This window comes from Cetorhinus maximus, chromosome 6 (assembly GCF_964194155.1).
Source record: "Cetorhinus maximus chromosome 6, sCetMax3.hap1.1, whole genome shotgun sequence".
NCBI lineage: Eukaryota > Metazoa > Chordata > Chondrichthyes > Lamniformes > Cetorhinidae > Cetorhinus > Cetorhinus maximus.
The window spans coordinates 15,738,260-15,760,136 of NC_135884.1; the positions used below are offsets into that span (position 1 = coordinate 15,738,260).

General features: G+C 41.8%; 1 protein-coding gene across 5 annotated transcripts in view; it reads right to left on the reverse strand.

Annotated features, from left to right (window-relative positions):
- The window catches only part of LOC144681558 (uncharacterized), a 34,237-nt gene extending 22,428 nt beyond the window's left edge, over positions 1–11,809 (reverse strand). Inside the window, exons 1-2 of one of the 5 annotated variants that reach the window (XM_078543239.1) lie at positions 11,763–11,809; positions 8,125–8,286 (exon numbers count right to left, since the gene is read on the reverse strand). In XM_078543239.1, the coding sequence (XP_078399365.1) occupies positions 8,125–8,199 (75 nt within the window). In that variant the 5' untranslated portion in view covers positions 8,200–8,286; positions 11,763–11,809. Of the gene's footprint in view, positions 1–8,124; positions 8,287–9,806; positions 9,927–10,936; positions 11,085–11,110; positions 11,335–11,762 lie in introns of those variants that run through there. The other 4 variants (XM_078543240.1, XM_078543236.1, XM_078543237.1 and 1 more) reach the window with 4 other exon arrangements.
- Between the last annotated feature and the right edge of the window lie 10,068 nt (positions 11,810–21,877).

Here is a 21,877-nt window from a genome sequence, read left to right on the forward strand (position 1 = left end):
CTTTCAATCAACTGAATGATTGATTTATAATAAAAGAAAACTTTTTTTAAAACAAGTTGCAAGAGCCGGTTAACACACAATTTGTAACTATCTGTCCATTTTAAAATTCTCCAGTGTGCACACTTGCACACACACACAAACAAAGGACATCCAAATAGGGTCTCTGCAGAGATGGGTAGTTGAAGAAAAAAACCTTATAAAAAGGATAAAGTTCGCAGGGTTTTGATGCTGTTTATCTGGTGCTCCCTCATGAGAGGACAGGTTGCTGGTCTCTGTAGATGCCTGGACTTTGTCACCAACAAAGCTTCAGTGTGGGGGAAAATAGAGCCGGATCAATCCTTCTTGTCTCAGTGTCCCGGGTTTCCAAATACAGACAAGTTCCACTGAGATGAGGATTCCTAGCTGGATACCGATAACCACACCACATTTCAAGCAAGGCAAGGAGAGCACAAGCTGGGCACCTTTTCCCCTGCTCAGTTCATTCCCAACTAAATTCAAAACAAGTTCTGTCAGGTGATTTCCAGTAAATCACTAGGGTTTTGCCTTTATAACAGTTTTTTCCATCAATTAAAGTGACTGCAGTTAAATAAACAATAGCTCTCCTCCACAATTGCCATGCTAGTCATTTAGCTGATGTCATGTGATTTCTTAGAAAAGAAATGCTTGCTCCAGTCCAAGACGAACTTATGACCTCTTCTTAAAATAAAATCCAGGTCAGTTCCCAAATAACGCAATGTTCTTCTAAACTTTAAAAGAAAATATAGTTCTTGTAGATATGGTTCTAACAACTGAAGCTGCCTTCAAAGATGTAGAAGATCAGCCAGATTGGTGGGTTGAACGTCAACAACTTGAGATACACAGATGACACTGTACTGATTGCAGAGTCAGAAGAGGCACTACAGGAAATTGTAAAGCAAGCAAAAGCAAGGTGGGTGGAACATGGATTAAGAACGAATGTAAGGAAGACCAAGACAATGGTGATAACCCTGGAAATTAAAATTGAATAAATGGCCAAATCCTAGAACATTTGAAACAAGGACATACCTTGGGCAGTTTAAAACAGACCATGGGAGGTGTGATTGTGAGATCTTAAGGAGAATTGTAATAGCCGAGACCAGTTTTTTTCAGAATGAAGGATGTGTTAAAATCAATGAAACTGAACCTGAATCTTAGGAACAGACTACCGAAGCGTTACAACTTGTTATCTACGTTATATGCCTCGGAGACATGGAAAACAAATAGACTATTGACAAGTGGAATGTATTCACAAGAACACAGTGTTAGCAGCAGGAGTAGGCCATGGATAGATTCTTGATAAGCAAGAGGGTGAAAAGTAGGAAGAAATGTGGAATCGAGGTTAAAATCAGATCAGCCATGTTCGTATTGAATGGCAGAGCAGGCTAGTGGGACCCAGTGACCTACTCCTGCTCCTAATTAATAAGCTTGTATGTTCGTAGGCCATTCAGTCCCTCAAGCCTGCTTTGCCATTCGATAAGAAAATGGTTGATCTGATTGTGACCTCAACTCCACTTTCCTATGTGTCCTCCACGACCCTTGAGATATGGACGTATAGAAGGATGTTCCACATATTGTACACAGACAGAGAGAGTAATGAGGAAGTGCTGGAAATAGCTGTAAAAAAAAGAAATTAGTGCATAACATCAAAGAAAGAAAGGTCAATATTTTGGTCACAACATTAGAACAGATGGTAGACAGTGACAATTATTGGAAGGAATGAATATAGTGGACTGGATGCAGTTGACTTATGTGGAATGTATAAGAGCAGCCCTGTACAGATAGAGGTGGAGATCCATGGCCGTCAACCTTATGGGAGGAAGATGACATGAACAAAAGAATTAGACCAGAAAGTTTTTCCCCAGATACAGAGTGACATTACTGGTACAAACAGCTGAGAGCAGGATTATTTATTAGTTGAACTGAAAGCCCGAATGAAACGTATGTGGGTCAGTTTGTAGCTGATCTGCATCCCTAGCTGTGGAAAATGAGATACTTTTAGTGTAACAGTAGCACAAGGTATACAGCAGACAGGTGTGCAACCTGAACCATCACGATGGTAAAGCCAATACTTTAAAATAATAATCTTGTCTTAAAATAATTTTATATGTACACCTCTGTTATCCGGGATGATTAGAAAAGAAAGAAATTTCCACATCTCACAGGGGGTTACTCCACAAGCTTAATGGAAAGCTGCTGCAGTGGATTAAGAATTGGCTGCATGCCCATAAACAGAAAGTTGTGGATCTGCTTGGAGCCCGATTCTCTGCGGTGTCCTGCAGGGATTGAAGTTTGGGCCATTGCCCTATATTATCTGTCTTAATGATCCAGATGAAGATGTCAGAGGACCACTCCACCAGTTTACAGATCATATGAAGATTTGTACAATAGGACTGTGGAAGACACTAAAACAACTCCAAGCAGATCTTGAATGTGCTGAGAGAATGGGCGCCCTTTGGCAAATGGTATCTGACTTATAGAAGCTCGGTTTTATGCATGTGGACAGGAACAATGCTAAGCACACTAACACCTTAGAAGGAACAGAAGTAGTTACTGTGGTATCATAGTTCACAACTCGCTAAATATTTGCAACCAATACAGAGATGCCATAACTAAAGCATTCACAGAATATCCATTTCAAAAATGAAACATGCTATTTTGTCCTTGCACAAGACCTTTGTTACACCTCATTTAGAATATTCAATCGTAATTTCGCCATAGAGGCGGGAAGCTTGAGTTGGGAAATCTCCTGACTCAGCAGACCCGCCTCTAAACCCCACGTGCACAATTTTCGCTTGGTGGGAGGGTTAGGGACATGATCGAGTCAGGCCTGCCACCTCCGAATGCAGTTCAGAGGCAGCCATGGGGGCAGGCAAGATGCAGGGGCAGGCTGGTTAGAAGGCCCACCTCAGTTCTGATATTTCGGTCCAGTTTTATACGAAGCTAATAGACCCTCCAGCCCTCAATCCTCACCCCGATGCCCCCTCATATGCTATACCATCTCATACCCCTCCACCATGTCCATTGCCACTCACCCAGTGGGAAAAAATGAACTTCTCACAATGTAAGAGAGCTTTCACTCACACACACACTTAATACAGAATAAAAACATCTCATTCATGAAACCCATTCAACAATTTTAAATCCCTTCAAGTGGTCAATCTGTTATAAAAACAAACAAACTTTTATTCAGTAACCACAAAGACAGCTAATCCTTTAATAGTTTCTTAAAACTGTCGATAAAAATGTGAACTCACCCCCTCCTGCTGAAATAAATGGTTTTGGAGATTTTTAAACTCAGACGGGCATTCATAATGGGCTCAGCTATAACAACAGCCCTTGGGAAATGTCAACAATGAAGCCTACTGAAACTGCAGAAACAGATAGCAGCGTTTTTTCTAAAGTGACCTGTCACTTCAACTGTTTATTTTACTCTAACCGACAGCTGCAGCTTGTCTTTTTTTAATATTTAAAAGGTTAGGATTTAAAAAACTTCAGATTATGACACTTAACAGAGCTTATCTGCCCTTCAAGAGCATTTACTCCGACATCAATTCATGACTCTCACACTGCATGTTAAGGCCCTTGGAATGGCCAAAACTCTTTGAACTCAGCACAAACTTCAAATGGCCTTGCTGAGTTTGGGTTTCTCACCTGTGAGATTCACACCCCACCCCCTTCCCCTTGCCAGCAGAAAATGGGATCTGCTGGAAATTGGTATCGGAACATCCGGGCCCCGCTCACCATTTTTGGCCCAATTCCTCAAACGTCCAGTCCATTGTGTCCCATTCTGGTCCCCTCACATGATGGGCAGCTTTCTTAGAGGTTAGCTGTGAGTACAGTCACCTCACTGTTGACCACAAAATCCAGGCGGTCCAGGCCACTGTTTTAACTTGATCGGTTGTTGAGTACCTGGGGTCTTGCACTTAAGTTACACAAGAGAAAAAGCAGGCTTGACGTTAGCCAGTTCTTCTTTTCCCGGTGAATAACAGACCCTTGGAATGGACTTGTGCAGTGAGTGCTGTTTCACTGTGTCCCTTCAAGATAGCTCAATCATGTTCTTGGCTGAGGCAGAGATTTCATCATACAAAATGTACTGAAAGGTACTAATTAATATAAGGCATGGTCATTTCAGTCTCCTAGGCTAGTTTTGATTACTTAGAGGATCAGAAAAAAATCTTTCAGATTTTTTCCCCCAAATCTGGTTTCTCTTTGATTCCAGGAGACCACTTGGCATGTAGGGGGTAGAGAGTCTCTTGACACAACACACAAAATATAGAAACAAAACATGTCTGGGACAGGTTTGGTGGATCAGTTGGTCTTTCCCTGTTTGGGGGTTTGTTTTATGTTTGTATGTTCACATTGTATTTGTTTAATTGACACTACTTTCTTAATTGTATGCTGCGGGGTTATTAATTAGCGATTCTATTTTTATTTCATCTCTTGATTTTAGCTCTCTGTTTTCCTTTGCTTTTAACTCCACCACAATCCATTCCCCAACCAAGTCTTTGGGGAGATAGCCTATTTACAAAGAATGCATGTTCCTTTACTAGAAATGACTATTAACTACACGTTAAGACTGTGTTGTCTGCACATTCATCATTAATGTTTCTCCATTAATCTCACCATTACAGAAATGGAATGTGGTTAATCACAGTGTATGTTAAATATTCCAGCCGGGACTAAAATGGGAAAAGCATATGTTTGCGTGCTCCCACTGCTCCCCGATTGCCCAATGATTAAATGCAGAATGCTGTGATGTAAATTCCTTGGTCTGTGTTATATTATCTAATCTTGATCAGATCTACCATTTGGACATCACATTCCTTGGTGTCCCATGCTAGGAATGTTGGCGGGTGGGGCTGAGGGCGGGAAATCAGCCAGTTAATCCAGTGACTCTTGTTGGAAAATGTATTAATTTATCTCAACATGCATACATCTCTCAAAGGGGTGGATGACAAAAGGCAATACGAAAGTTTAAATAAAATTAAGGCGGCAAAAGGAATCTATAAAATTAAATTATCAGGGAATATAAAAAGAAATGGTGAAGTATTCTACAGACCCATAAATAATAACAATCAGGGTACAGATAGGGCCACTAAGGGATACATACAATAAATTCACAAGTAATGATAGCAAAATGTCAGTAATATTAAATAATTATTTTGCCTCAGTATTTACCAGGTAAAGTAACAGGATGGACAATATATTAGGAGAGGAGATCAAAAAAGGATAGAACATTATTTCAGATAGAAAGAGGGTAGAAAATTGAAAAACTAATCAAATTTAGATAGGAAAAAAACCTCTGGTCTGGAGGGGTTACATTCATGCGTATTAAGAGTTGGGGAAGAGATAGCAAAGGCAAATATAAAAAACGCATTAGAAAAGGGAATACTACAAGAGGATTGGGGGACAGCTAATGTGATTCCTATAAATAAAAAAGGAGATCGAACAAGGGGACTATAGTTGGTGATAGGAAAAATATTGGAATCCTTATTCAAAAACATAACAGAAAAGCACCTAGACACTGAAATTATAATAAATAGTCAGCACAGATGACAAAAGGAAGGGCCATGCCTGACCAATCTTATTGAATTCTTTGAAGAAGTGACAAAAAGGAAGATAAGGGTAATGCAGTAGACATAATATAATTGGATTTCCAAAAAGCCTTTGATAAGGTACTGCATAGTAGACTTAGTAAGGTCAGAAAATGTAGAGTCAGAAGACAAGTAGCAAAATGGATAGAATGTTGGCTGTAAAACAGAAAACAGAGATTAGAGGTAGTAAATAAGATTGGCAAATGATGGGAAATAGGGTTCCACAAGGAGTGGTGCAGGAACCATTGTATTTCACAACATAAATGACTGGTCTCTGGAATATGGAATTGGCAGTACATTGCAGATTATACCAAATTGGGAGGTGCAGTTCATACAGAGTTGGACTATGACAAAACACAAAACGACATTAGTAAACTTGTAAAATGGGTAAAATTAGCAAATGAACTGCATATAGGTAAGTGTGGGTAAAAGCAAAATACTGCGGATGCTGGAAATCTAGAACAAAAACAAAAATACCTGGAAAAACTCAGCAGGTCTGACAGCATCTGCGGAGAGGGATACAGTTAACATTTCGAGTCCGAATGACTCTTCAGAACTGAGGAAAAATAGAAAAGTGAAATATAAGCTGGTTTAAGGGAGGGCGGGTGGGCATCCCCCCCCTTAAACCAGCTTATATTTCACCTCTTTTCTATTTTTCCTTAGCTCTGATGAAGTATCATTCAGGATCGAAACGTTAACTGTATCCCTCTCCGCAGGTGCTGTCAGACCTGCTGAGTTTTTCCAAGTATTTTTGTTTTTGTTCTAGGTAAGTGTTTTTTAAAAAAAAAATCATTCATGGGATGTGGGCGTCACTGGCTAGGCCAGCATTTATTGCCCATCTATAATTGGCCTTGTTCAGAGGGCATTCAAGAGTCAACCACATTGCTGTGGGTCTGGAGTTACATGTAAGCCAGACCAGGTAAGGACAGCAGATTTCCAGATGGGTTTTTACAACAATGGTTTTGTGGTCATCATTAGACTTTCCGGATTTTTATTAAATTGAGATTTCAACATTTGCCATGGTGAGATTCAAACCCTAGTCCCCAGAGCATTACCCTGGGTCTCTGGATTACTAGTCCAGCGACAATACCACTACGCCATCATAAGAATAAGGGGGCCACATGCTCCATAGAAAATAAGTGTTTCAATGGGGTAGAAGAACACAGAAATCTGGGGTATAGATACACAGATCACAAAATAATGTCACAGTTTAATCATGTTGTAAAAAAGCAAACAAATCACTGGGCCCATTTTTGGAGAGAGAGAATTGTTTAGACCAGGCTTGGAGTACCGTGAATAGTTTTGACCTGTGCATGATTATATGGATATAAAGGCACTGAAGAATGTGCAAAAAAAGAGTTAATAGAATGATACCAGAACTGAAAGATATACTTATCAGGAAAGATTGAATGAGGTGAAGCTCTTTTCTCTAGAAAAAAGAGAAGACTGAGGCAAATAGCACAGATACATTCAAGGGGAATCGAAATAAACACACGAGGGAAAAAGGAATAGAAGGATATGTTGATGAGGTTAGATGAAGAGGGATAGGATGAGGTTTAAAAATAAAAATTGCTGGAAAAACTCAGCAAGTCTGACAGCATCTGTGGAGAGAAAGACAGAGTTAACATTTTGAGTCCATATGACTCTTCTTCAGAACTAAAGAGAAGTAGAAATGTGGTGAAATGTAGACTGTTTAAGGGGGGTGGGACAGGTGAAGCTGGATAGAAGGCCAGTGATAGGTGGAGGCAAAGGAGAGATTACAAAAGATGTCATAAACAAAAGGTCAAAGGGGTGTTGATGGTGGTGATACTGGCTAAAGGAGGTGCTAATAATGACATTAAGACTGGAAAGCAGGATGATCAAGTGACAGATGGCCCTAGTGGGGGTGGGGTGGGGGGAGGGGACAGTGTAGGAAAAAAGATCGAAATAGGATGAGGTTCATATGCAGCATAAACACGAGCAAGGGCCTACAAAGGGCTGTTCCTATACTGTCAATACTTCGTAGTATTTTGTAATTTGGGACTTGAAAGCAGGAAATGGAAAAGATACAGCAGGAGTTAGCGATGTGATAGAGAAGTTTCCAAAAGCATTTCTGGCCCTGCCCACTCCAGGTCAGGAGAAAACTTAGCAATTACATCCTTTGTAGCTGGGGCCATAGGATTTTTTTTTAAAAACTGCCAAAAATGTTACATAGGGACATTCTGGCCAATCCCAAAGTACTAGCTTGTACATTGAGAAATTCATCAAAAATAAGTCAAGTCTAAAGCTTATACAGCGCATTCGATTTCGTGAAATATATATTAGATTTATCTGAAGATTCATGTGTGCGCAGACACAATTTGACTTTTCTTCCAAAGTGACAAAATACTTTTTGCTATTTTAACATCTTGAGTTTTTCTTAAAGAAAAGTCTTGCATCCAGCTCAGTTTGCATTTGATTGTGCAGAGTTTGTTCAAGTGTAACCAAGCAAAGATGGGCTTAATCTTCCCAAATAATAGATGATTTGATTTACCTTACTCAAAGTAGCTGCCTCTCCTTCAGTGTTAAGTCTTCCACTTTCCTGAGCACAGTTAACTTGTGGGTCCATGGATCAATCCTTATTTGATAAGCGCTGGCTTATCCTGTAAATGCAAATTCCATTGGATGCTTTTCAAAAGATTTTTTTCTTCCAAACCTTAGAGCAAAAAAACACACAAGTTCAAAATTCATGGTTTTTGGTTCTCAATAAAATATATTCCCACCTTTAGGATCCAGGCCCCACATCAAGCAATTCCAATAAGATACTACATGCACCAGATGCAAGATAAGGCTCCCTATATTTAGCCTTTGTCAACTTAATTTCAACTTTAGAAGATTACCCCTACTGCATAGAATCAGAGGTTTGCATTCAAGTCAAGGCTATTCCAACGATTGCACTAGTACCAGCTCTTTACCAGATCAAAAACTAAAACACACCGTCTTGTATTGTCCATAGTTCTGATTTTTTTTTCAAATATTTAGCCAATGTTTCCCTCAACAACAACACTTGCATTTATATAGTGCCTTTAATGTAGTAAAGCATCTCAAGGCACTTCACAGGAGTGTTATCAAAGTTTCACACTGAGCCACACAAGGAGATATTAGGACAGATGATCAAATGCTTGGTCAAAGATGTAGGTTTTAAGATTTGTCTTAAAGGGATAGAGAGAGAGATAGATACATGGAGAGTCTTGTGCCTATGCTGCTAAAGGCATGGCTGCCAGTCAAAACCAGTTAAAATTGTGGATACGCTAGAGGTCAGAATTGAAGGAATGCAGCAGAGATCTCAGAGGCTTGTTTGTAGGGCTGGAGGACGTTACAGTTGCAATGGCCTCAGCATCAACCATGTGGCAAAGCTTCAACAAATCTCTCTGGAAAGAAATTTCTCCGGATCCCCCTCCTCACTCCCTATCTACACAGCCATAGTGTTGGACAGCTACTGCTTTAAAGAATAGGCTACTACCTAGGACAGTGAATTTGATGCAGCTGACATAATTTATAATGGAAATTTGATTCATCATTCAACAGGGAATGAAGTCATACAGTGTCAAAGCAGGAGAGTATTAGAATAACTCAGTAGGAACCCAGCTTACAGACCTAAGTGACAATTCAAGCTGGATGGGATGAATATACTACTCTCAGTCTACCTTCTTGTAGAAAAGGGAAGATTTTGAGAATCTGGAGTGCATTCCACTCCAGTCTCTCGCTGTCAAGACACCTGAACCATTAAAATTCACATGCTGCCAAACTGCACTCAATGGTTGTTAACAGACTCTCCAACTGATGATGGGATGTACCAAATAAGGGATAATACTTAAATTATTTTGAGATGAGTTGTAAAGAGTGAACTTGGTGGTGGGGTTGGCGTACTCATTTTTGCTGGAAAGATTGTTATATTTCTGCAAAATTTCATTATGGAACTCTAAAAATTAAGGAGAAAAGAAATTAGAAATTGTTCTCATCATCTCTTCATATGTCAAGCTATTAAATATGTTGCTTTAGTTAAATCATTCAAAAGAAAATTGACCAAATTCTTTAAAAGGGATATAAGCCTCAGGAGGAGGAAAGATGAAAGTTATAATATTAAGCTTGAGCTGTTAACCCAAACGATGTGTCAAACTGCATGATTTAAACAATGTTTCCTCAATCTTATGTTCTTACAATGTGCCAATTCACCTGGAATAATGCAGGTTGTTGTGTGGGCCCAACAGTGTAAGAGAACTTAATCAGTAGACACAAACCTGGATATCGTCCTTACAAAAAAACCCACCCAGTTTTAGGTGGGCCACAATCATGGCACATGTATATTTTTGTTCGGATGACCTGCACTACCAGCTGCACAAAACCCTCCCTTTTGTATATAAATGCAGGTGTGAATGGCTACTAACATCTACCTGTAATGTTAGTGCCAACGGTAACCATGCCAATGTACAAGGGACAGCATTAAGAGATCATATCCCACAGCCGATACTGCACAGTGCAGGCTACATTTTGTGATTTATTTTCTGAGCTTCCTCTGATTTCATCAGGATAATATTCTTTGAATGTAACATAACCAAAAAGTTTTGCTTTTGAAGTGGGTGCCTGAAGATTTGAAAATTTTGAGTGAAAGAGCTAGATTTCCAAATGGGAATGCTCCTTTATCTGCATTATGGAAAGGAAGATGACGAGGATATAACAGAAACTAGACTGGAGGAAAGAAGAATGAAGCAACACCAAATATGATTGCAACGACCCATTGATACTCACTCTGCAGGATTTACTCGACCTTGCAACCGTACTTAAGTTTCCTGGGTTTCACAAATTCAATTTCTTGCCCAATGTCTGCAACCTTAATTTTTCTTCATCTATTGACATCTTTCCATCATTATCCTCTCAGATCTCAAATGTAAGTCCCACACCTATCACCCAGAAGTTAGGTTTCCTATTCTCTGAACTTTCCAGTCTTGTTCCTCCCAATGTCCACAGCACTACTACACGATCTTCCTACTCCCCATATCCTTATTGTCGAAATCAGAATACATCGTCAGGATCCCGGAGTCACCAAGATCTCAAAGCTATTCAACTTTATCTCCTTCGGTCAATTCTTCCCCCAACGGTCTTTAAACCTAAGCTTATCAGTTTTCAGTACTTAAGGGACGTTCATCCTCTCTCCTATTCCTTTGAATTTTGGTCGTGTCTGTTCCCTTCCCCACCCCACGCATTTCTCGTTGTAAGTGCAGATCTCATAACAAACAGCTTTCGTTCAGTACAACACAAACAAGAACAAATAAAATACATGGCGAAGAGGGAGATGCAGAATGTACCTCATAGCCACTGATGATTGTTGTTTACAGATTGACTTTCCCTTCTTTTTGGAATGACCCACTGTGCAACAACTGCACACTGGCCAATATTTCCAACGGCTGCTCGAATTCCCCCTTAAGACAGCCGTTCTTTAGAGAAGGAAGTGGAAAGCGTTGTCTAACAGCCTCCTGAACGAGCCCATACCTGTTTGCTCGGTACGGTACTGTATTTAGGTCGCCCTGCAATCCAATCCTCAGGAGAAATTTTGTTTTGTCATTGCTGCGCGATCCCTAAACTCGGGAGTTACACAAAACAAACAACAGAAAACAAAGAGGAGACACTTTTGGAAAAAACAAGTCCCTTCCACACACACAATCCAAGTTGAACCGTCTTTGGGAATTGCGCATTTGCAGTGGCTTGGGGTATACCCCTTACACACACACACCAGGTTAGTTTATGCAAATCAGCACTCGACATTTAACTTTTGAACTCCGCTCCCGTGATAGGTCAAATGATTTTTTAATAAAGACTCATCCTCTAACTAAATATATTCAAAATGGACAAACTGGCACTGAGGAGATCAATAAACAGCTTTCCGAATGGCAAATGTGTCTGGTTTAGCGCCGAGTACAGAAATGTTTCAGTCACAGCGTTTCAGTGTGAAAATGTTTCGTGCTCGGTAACTTCAACCTTCTAATCCCGACCAAATGAAAGAAAATTGAGCCGCTCTGGCGATTCGACACTCGGCCGAGCCCATCGGGAAAGTCCCGGCCCAGAAACAAAAAAAAATGCTGGAAAAACTCAGCAGGCCTGACAACATCTGTGGAGAGAAAGACCAGAGTTAACCTTTCCAGTCCCCACAACTCTTCCTCAGAGCTAAAGGGAAATTGAAATGTGGTGAAATATACACTGTTTAAAGGGGGGGGTGGAACAGGTGAAGCTGGATAGGAGGCCAGTCATAGGTGGAGGCAGAGGAGAGATTGCGAAAGATGTCATAAACAAAAGGTCAAAGGGGCGTTAACATTGGTGGTACTGGCTAAAGGAGGTGTTAATGGTGCTATTAAGAGTAGAAAGCAGAATGTGATAATAGCCTAACCAGGGTAAGTGCTCTGGAAAGGACAACATGAGCATGTGACAGATGCCCCTGGTGGAGGAGGAGGTGGGGGAGGAGGGGACACGGGTGGGAAAAGAATATCCAAAATAGGCTAAAAGCTGGGGATAAAACAGTGAATTAAAAAAATGGAAATACATTTTTAAAAATAATAAAAGTAAGTGGAAAAAATAAAAATAAAACTTTTAAAATAAAAATGAATATTCAAAAAAGGGGATCAAAAAGGGGTGAGGATGGAGGAGAGAGTTCATGGTCTGAAGTTGTTGAACTCAATGTTAAGTCCGGAAGGCTGTAAAGTGTGTAATCGGATGATGAGGTGCTGTTCCTCCAGTTTGCATTGAGCTTCACTGGAACATTGCAGCAGGCCAAGGACGGGCATGAGAGCAGGGTGGTGTGTTGAAGTGGCAAGCAACAGGAAGGTCTGGGTCATACTTGCGGACAGACCAAAGGTGTTCCGCAAAGCGGTCACCCAGTCTGCGTTTGGTCTCCCCAATGTAGAGGAGACCGCATTGGGAGCAGCGAATGCAGTAGACCAAATTGAGGGAAGTGCAAGTGAAGCACTGCTTCACTTGAAAGGAGCGTTTGGGCCATTGGACGATGAGGAGGGGGGAAGTAAAAGGGCAGGTGTTGCGCCTTCTGCGATTTCATGGGAAGGTGCCGTGGGAGGGGGGTTGAGGTGTAGGGTGTGATGGAGGAGTGGACCAGTGTGTCCTGAAGGGAACAGTCCCTACGGAATACCAACAGGGCGAGTGAAGGGAAGATGTGTTTGGTGGTAGCATCATGCTGGAGTTGGCAGAAATGGCAGAGGATGATCCTTTGAATGCGGAGGTTGGTGGGGTGAAAAGTGAGGACAATGGGGGACACTATCATGGCTCTGGGAAGGAGAGGAAAGCTTGAGGGCAGAGGTGCAGGAGATGGGTCGGCCATAGTTGAGGGCCCTGTCAACCACCGTGGGTGGAAAACCTCAGTTAAGGAAGAAGGAAGACATGTCAGAAGCACTGTTTTGGAAAGTGGCATCATCAGAACAGATGTGACAGAGGCAAAGGAACTGAGAGAATGGGATGGAGTCCTTATAGGAAGCGGGGCGTGAGGAGCTGTAGTCGAGGTAGCTGTGGGAGTCGGTAGGCTTGTAATGAATATTGATGGACAGTCTATCACCTGAAAATGAGACAGAAGAGGTCAAGGAAGGGAAGGGAAGTGTCGGAGATGGACCATGTGAAAGTGATGGAGGGGTGGAAATTGGAAGCAAAATTGATAAACTTTTCCGGGTCCAGGTGAGAGCATGAAGCGGCACCAAAACAGTCATTGATGTACCGAAGAAAGAGTTGTGGGAGGGAGCCTGAGTAGGACTGGAACAAGGAATGTTCCACAAACCCCAAAAAGAGACAGGGATAACTGGGGCACATGTGGGTATCCAAAGCCATACCTTTTATTTGGAGGAAGTGAGACAAGTTTAAGGAGAAATTGCTCAGTGAGAGAACAAGTTCAGCCAGACGGAGGAGAGTAATGGTGGATGGGGATTGTTCGGGCCTCTGTTCAATGAAGAAGTGGAGAGCCCTCAGACCATCCTGGTAGGTGATGGAGGTGTAAAGAGATTGGATGTCCATGGTGAACAGGAGATGGTTAGGGCCAGGCAACTGGAAATTGTTGATATGATGTAGGGCATCAGAGGGATCGCGGATGTAGGTGTGAAGGGACTGGAAAATGGGAGAGAGAATGGAGTCAAGATAGGAAGAAATGAGGTCCATCATCCCCAACACCTCAACTCCCTCCCACGGCACCTTCCCATGAAATCACAGAAGGTACAACACCTGCCCCTTTACTTCCCCCCTCCTAACCGTCCAAGGGCCCAAATGCTCCTTTCAAGTGAAGCAGACTGGGTGACCGCTTTGCGGAACATCTTCGGTCTGTCCGCACGCATGACCCAGACCTTCCTGTTGCTTGCCATTTCAACACACCACCTTGCTCTCATGCCCACGTATCCGTCTTTGGCCTGCTCCAATGTTGGCCTGTTCCAGTGAAGCTCAACGCAAACTGGAGGAACAGCACCTCATCTTCTGATTGGGCACTTTACAGCCTTCCGGACTTAACGTTGAGTTCAACAACTTCAGACCATGAACTCTCTCCTCCATCCTCACCCCTTTTTGGTCCCTTTTTCAAATATTCATTTTTACTTTAATATTTTAATTTTTATTTATTTTTTCCACTTTTTAAATTTATCTCCATTTTTTAAAAATTCATTATTTTATCCCCAGCTTTTAGCCTATTTTTGATTTTTTCCCCCACCACCATCCATTCCCCCTACTTCACCCCCACTAGGGCCATCTATCACTTGCTCACGTTGTCCTTTCCGGAGCGCTTACCCTGGTCCGGCCATTATCACATTCTGCTTTCTACTCTTAATGTCACCATTAGCATCTTCTTTAGCCAGTACCACCACCATTAACACCCCTTTGACCTTTTCTTTATAACATCTTCTGCAATCTCTCCTTTGCCTCCACCTATCACTGGCCTTCTATCCAGCTTCACCTGTTCCACCCCCTTTAAACAGTACATATTTCACCACATTTCAACTTCCCTTTAGTTCTGAAGAAGAGTCATACAGACTCAAAACATTAACTCTGTTTTTCTCTCCACGGACGCTGTCAGGCCTGCTAAGTTTTTCCAGCATTTTTTGTGTTTGTTTCAGACTTCCAGCATCCGCAGCATTTATATTAAATGGGAAAGTCCAGGTTGGCTGACATTGACCAGGATGGTTGCATTAATGTAGCCTTTCAATTATTGGATATGAGGAAAAATCTACCATGGTTCCCATTGGATTTTGTGTGAATGCGTGCATATGGGCAGGGGAGGATGGAGAGATGAAAGGAAAAGAGAGAATGAAAAGGGTACTGCTGATGAAAACAAAATCATGGTCAGGCTGTGATGACTTTTGCAGTCAAATAGCCTACCAATATTCACTGTCTTAAATTCCCTCATGCGGCATGGCCACATATAATCAAGTAAGCAGAAGCCCGTCGATACAAAGAAATTACTGGATAAATAATAACTTTTATATGGTCTGTTTTGGGCCACAGGGATGTCAGCCAGCCAGAATGGTGGCAGCAGCAGTAGATAGGTCTTTGGGATGGGGTTGGTGGTGCATGGCTGAGGAGGGAGGGTGCATGCCTGGGTTGTCAATGACTGGTAGTATTTTTCTGTAACATGGAAGAGTAAGAGAGATACAAGTGTTGAATGTGTGGCCACTGCCCGAGTGGTCAGTGCCTTTGCGGACTCAATGTAAGTCAGATCCTTTCAAAGTGCAAGTTGCCAGAGTAGCAGCATTGATGGACTGTCCCATTTTGATGCCTTTTCCCCCACCCTGTTAATGCTAATTTTGGCATATTAAAGTCAGCCTCTATGGGTCAGGATGAGTGAGTGTCTTTAGCAGACAAGAGGTGAAAGCAGAGGAAGGCAAGAATGATCATCATTAGGATTTGAAAAGATAAGGGCAACACAGAGATAGCCCCCTTTGCCCTGAAATTCTATGCTATTCCCCCAGTTTCTGGGACTAAATTGTGGACACTTTTTTTCTAGTGGCCTTGGAAAGTGGGGATGGAAACCGTTTTTGATTGTTTTCTGCCATAAGACCATAAGATGTAGGAGCAGAAGTAGGCCATTCAGTTCATCGAGTCTGCTCTGCCATTCAATGAGATCATGGCTGACCTGATAATCCTTAACTCTACTTTCCTGCCTTTTCCCCATAACCCTTCTTTCCCTTACTGATTAAAAATCTGTCTATCTCAGCCTTGAATATACTTAATGACCCAGCCTCTATGGTAAAGAATTCCACAGATTCACTACCCTCTGAGAGAAGAAACTCCTCCTCATCCCTGTCTTAAATGGACAACCCCTTACTCTGAGAATATGCCCTCTGGTCCTAGACTCTCCCACAAGGGGAAACAACCTCTCAGCATCTACCCTGTCAAGCTCCCTAAGAATCTTAAATGTTTCAATAAGGTCACCTCTCATTCTTCTAAACTCCAATGAGTACAGGTCCAACCTACTCAACCTCTCCTCATAAGAAAATACCAGGATCAACCTAATGAACCTTCTCTGGACTGCCTCCAATGCCAGTATATTTTTCCTTAGATACGGGGACCAAAACTGTTCACAGTATTCTAGGTGTGATCTAACTAGTGCTCTGTATAATTTTAGCAAGACTTCCCAATTTTTATACTCCATTCCTTTTGAAATAATGCCCAATATTCCATTTGCCTTCCCTATTACCTGCTGAACTTGTATGCTAGCTTTTTGTGATTCATGCACGAGGACCCCCAAATCCCTCTGTGCTGCAACTTTCTGCAGTCTTTCTCCATTTAAATAACATTCAGCTCCTCTAACCTTCCTGCCAAAGTGCATAACGTCATATTTTCCCACATTATATTCCATCTGCCAACTCACTTAACCTGTCTATATCCCTCTATAGACTCTTTGTGTGATCCTCATCGCTTGCCTTCCCACCTATTTTTGTGTCATCTGCAAACTTGGTGATAGTACATTCACTTCCCTCATCCAAGTCATTAATATATATTATAAATAACTGTGGCCCCAGAACTGATCCCTGTGGCACTCCACTAGTTACAAGTTGCCATCCTGAAAGTTCCCCCTTATACTGTCTTCTATTAGTTAGCCAATCCTCTATCCATGCTAATGCGCTACCCCCAAAATCATGGGCTCTTATCTTATTAAGTAACCTTATGTACGGTACCTTATCTAACGACTTTTGGAAATCCAAATATATTACATCTACTGGTTCCCCTTTATCTATCCTGCTTGTTACCTCCTCAAAGAATTCTAATAAATTGTTAGGCATGATTTCCCCTTCATGAAGCCAAGCTGACTCTGTTTGATTATATTATGCATTTCTAAATGCTTTGCTATTATACCCTTTATAATAGACTCCAACATTTTCCCAATGACGGATGTTAAGCTAACTAAGCTATAGTTACCTGTTTTTTGTCTCCCTTTTTGAATAAGGGTGTTACATTTTGAATAAGGGTGTAAGGTTCTGTAAGATCCCATTAGCCTGGCACCAGTGCTGTGTCAGCAACCTTGCCACCTCTCATAGTTAGAGCGGAGTTGTCGTCTCAGCAACTTCATGGCCTGCTCCTCACAGAGGGTAAGGCCTTGAATCTCAGGGCTTTCCCTTGTACAAAATAAATTCTCTTCTGCAACAAGATTAAATGAAGTTGTTGAAGTTTAGCAATTAAGAAATATCTCACAAGTGGCACAGACAGCTGATTTCACTGCTGGTTTCACCCTATTAAAGTAAAGAAAGGGGGTTCAAGGTTCTGAGTGTAAATAATTATACTTAGCAGAGAGAGCGACACATTCTGTAAGATCCCATTATTGCTGTCCTACAATGTGAAGAGTTATTTGTAGAGCCGCTCATTTTAAAGGATGAAGGGTGTGTTGGTATCCAAAAGGAAAGGGAGATTGGCCACTGTGTTACCTTGACTGCTTTTGTTAGGTTATTGAACCACTCACAGCACTGTTCTACAGTTGCGGCATCACACCCTCTTTGTACAATACACTAAACACACTTTTTTGAAGTTTCTCTGGAATGGAGAGCTAGCAGACTCTCTTTTCTTTGCTCAATCTCATCTAGGAGGGATTGGAAGCCATTCCCATTGAAATGATTTGTTCTAACTCCAAGCATCCCCAGAACAGTGTTTGTATTTAACACAAGACCTATTCTTGAGACCACTGTAATTGAAATTCTGGTGGGATCAGTATTGCAGAGAATTGTCAGGGCAGTCCCACTTAAGGAGCACAAAACCAATGTAATTGGTCTTGTGGAATTCCAGGACCCTCAATATCCAAGGTATATTTTCATATTTTTGTATTATACAGATTGCTGGGTACTGGCACATTAATATGCCAACACTGCAATATTTTCATCTAAAATATACCAGTTACTCAGTTCAAAAGAAGGCTTCAAATTTATCAGTAAAAAGCTAGTCACAGTAATGGTGACCATGAAACTACCAGGTTGTCACAAATCCCATCTGGTTCACTAATGTTCTTCAGGGAAGGAAATCAGCCATCCTTATCCAGTTTGGCCTACATGTGACTCCAGATCCACAGGAATATGGTCAACTTTTAACCACCTGCTGAAGTGGCCTATCAAGCCACCCAGTTGTATAAAAGTGTTACAGAAATGTTGAAGAATGATAAAACTGGCAGATCATCTGGCATCTACCTAGGTACTAGAAACAGCAAAGGTACTGCCAACCCTGCAATGTCCTCCTCACTAACATCTGGAGGCTTATGTAAAATTTGGGAGAATTGTCCTACAGACTGGTCAAGCAACAGCTCGACATAGCCATAGTTACCAAGCCAAACCTTCCATGCAATGTCCCGGACTCCTCCATCACCATCCTTGGATATGTCCTATCCCACCAGGAGGACAGACCCACTAGAGGTGGCAGTACAGCGTTACACAGCGAGTTGGGACCGGCTCTGGGAGCCCTCAAAATTGTCTCTGGGCCCCATGAAGTCTCATTTCATCAGGTTTTTTCCCCTTTATTCTTTCATGGGATCTGGGCCTCAGTGGCGAATCCAGCATTTGATTCCCATCCCTAATTGCCTTTGAACTGAGTGGCTTGTGAGGCCATTTCAGAGGGCAGTTATGAGTTATCCACAGTGCTGTGGGCCTGGAGTCAAGTGTAGGCCAGACCAGGTAAGAATGGCAGATTTTCCTCCCGAAAGGACATTAGTGAACCAGATGGGTTTTTACACCAATCGATGATAGTTGTGGTCACCATTATTGAGACTAGCTTTATATTCGAGAATTGTTAATTGAATTTAAGTTCCACCAGCTGCCGTGATGGGATTTGAACCCATGTCCAGAAGGCATTAGCCTGAGTCTCTGGATTACTAGTCCAGTGACATTACCACCACATCCCCATTTTCTCATAGGGTCAGGTCAGATGTCGGCAAGGAAAGCTTCTGCCCTAGCCCCTACTGCCCTCCGTCAGGTGATGAATTGGTGCTTTTCCAAGCTGAACACAGAGTATCAAGGGCACAGAATGTACTCTGGGTGGGGACTTAAATGACCATCACCAAAAATAGGTCAGTGGCACCTTTACTGACCGGTCTAGCCAATTTCTGGTAGACATATTTGCTAGACTGGTCCTGCGGGAGGTGGTGAAATAACCAAGAAGGAAAAACCTGCCTGACCTCGTCCTCCCCAATATACCTGACACAGATGCAACTGTCCATGTCAGTATTGGCAGGAGTGACAACCGCACAACCCTTGTGGAGACAGCCCAGACTCCACACTGAGGACGCACTGCATTGTTTTGTGTGACATCACCAACGTGCTAAGTGGAATAGATTCAGAATAAATTCAGCAGCTCAAAACTGGGCACCCATGAGGTGCTGTGAGCCATCAGCAGCCTCATGACCTGGCATATCACTTACTCTACCGTTGCCATTAATCCAGAGGACCAATCCTGGTTATATGAGGACTGTAGGAAAATATGCTAGGAACAGCATCATGGATACCTAAAAATGAGCTGCCAACTTGGTGAAGCTACAACATGGGTCTAGATGTATGCATTTATCACTCTCTGTAAATTAAAGATATTTTCAATTCTAGTTGGACTTCTGTGGGTAAACAAGACATTTTTCATATATAACAACAAATGCCAAATCCTGGTCCAAAGCTATAGACAGCTTGCATTGTGACAAAGTTTTCCGCAAAGTATCCAATTAAATTTTTTATGATTTTAAAAGTTAGCTCTAACAATGTTTTCCATATAGGCGATTACAGTACATGCCTGTTATTCCTTCAGCACCAGTAGTCAACACCAATTATGGTTCCTCAGGCATCAGCGCGCCTTCAATATTGCACACAAGTGATTATTCTTCATGTGCGAGCATAGGAGGAGAACTTGACACATGCAGGGATGGTTATCACAATCAAATTTAATTCCATCCTCACCCAATGTCATATTCATATACTTCAAGTAGATCACTGAAGAGAAATCAACACCAACCATTAATCAGTCCTGGGACCTTTCTAGTCTGTATGTTTTAGTACTACACCATTTCCTGCAATTACAACTGGATCATCCCTGTTTACTCATTCTTTTTTATTTACCTATTTGTTACATGTAAATCACTTTCTCGGCTCCTTGGATGTGTTGAATTCCAACTCAGCTGCAAACTTCTGTTCCAACGATCATTTTTTTGTCCCTGGTCCTTGTTCAGCAGTTAGTGCCCAATACTTTTCGCTTTCCTCTGTCTCACTTTTACTTTCAGCCTTTGTCTCTTTGAGCTAATACCTCTCCCTGTCCTTTCTCACTTCAATCTTTAGGCGTACACGTATCCCTCTTACACTCTCCAACTATTTCTAACCTCGTGTTGCCATGGGTCTTTGTTCTTGATTTCCTATCTGTTTACTCACCCATGTGTATCTCTCTTTCCTTGTCTCTGTCTTGTTCTAGCTATTTTGCTTCATTTACCTTTTGTGCTTTTCTCCTTCTTGCTTGCCCCCTCATTCCTTTCTCTCTTGCTATCTCCTTCTTCTCATCTCATTTTGTGTGTGTGTGTGTGTTTTTGTCTGTGTCTGCCTTTCTCGCGTGGTTTTGCAACATGTATATGCGTGTGTGTGTGTCTCTCTCTGTCTCTCGGTATCGCTTCCTGTTCTTGTCTTTACACACCTCTCTCTTTAGCTGCCTTGCGGCTTTACTATGCTAGTTTGGAATAGCAGTTCTTCTCGTCATTGGTATAATTCCTTTCTTTCCAGGTGTAAATGTAATCCTCTGTTAACAGCATCATTGCAAAACCTGATTTTCCTGAGAAAGAGAGCCTGTTCAAACATATTAATGACAGGCTGCTGCAACAAGATCGACCAGTCCACAACCTTTCAGAAATAAGTGGATTCAATTTAAATAAACTCACAGCAGCCATAAAGAAACTCAGTTATTCACACAAAGGCAAGGACTGATCAGCAAACGGTTCTGTGCAATGTAGAATAGAAAGGATCTGCTTGTATTTTTGTTTGTGTTCAACTGGGGAGTAGAGAATGAAAGGGAATTCAGAGAGACACACATATAGAGATGATAAGGGATAAAAGCAGAAAGAGAGAGAACTAGAGAATTTCAAAGCCAAGGGAGAAAGGGGACATAGACAAAAATGAGACACACACAAAGAAATGGATGAAAAGGAGATGGTGAGAGAAAAAAGACAGGGAGTGAAAGACTGAAAGGAGAATTCTCAAAAACAGCCAGCATCGATATTAGGGCTAAGGAACTAAAGGCTGCTCCAATATGTCCAGTGTAAACCACCCTTGAAGCTGAACAGAAAAAGGAACAAAGGCCAAATAAGGGTTTAAGGGTTTTAAACACTTTGATGTTTCTTGCTGTTTAGCCCTTTAAGATGGCCACTGCATATCATTGACAAGGTGGCTGATGATCTGTCTGGTCTGATCCAATGTCAATGAGCCAATGAAGCAAGTAACAGCAGCACATCATTATTGCATAACACTTTCCCACAACACGAAACTCAGATCAGGTGTGGTCAAAGCTTCCATCTTATGTCAAGTTCAAAAATTAGATCTAGATGGGACAGGGACAGAGAAGGAGTTTGACATCTTAGACATTCTGCACAACGAGGGTAGTTCAGTTGCAGACTGAGGACTGTTTTAAAATATGCAATTGTTGTGTCAGCTTGCAATATATTGCCTGGCCATCTGAAAGGAAGGCAGAAGACAAGAAGGGGCTAATCCTAACCCTGACCCCAAGCTCAAACTGCTAAGCCTAACCCCCTACACTGAACCCCAAGTATAGTCCTGAACATT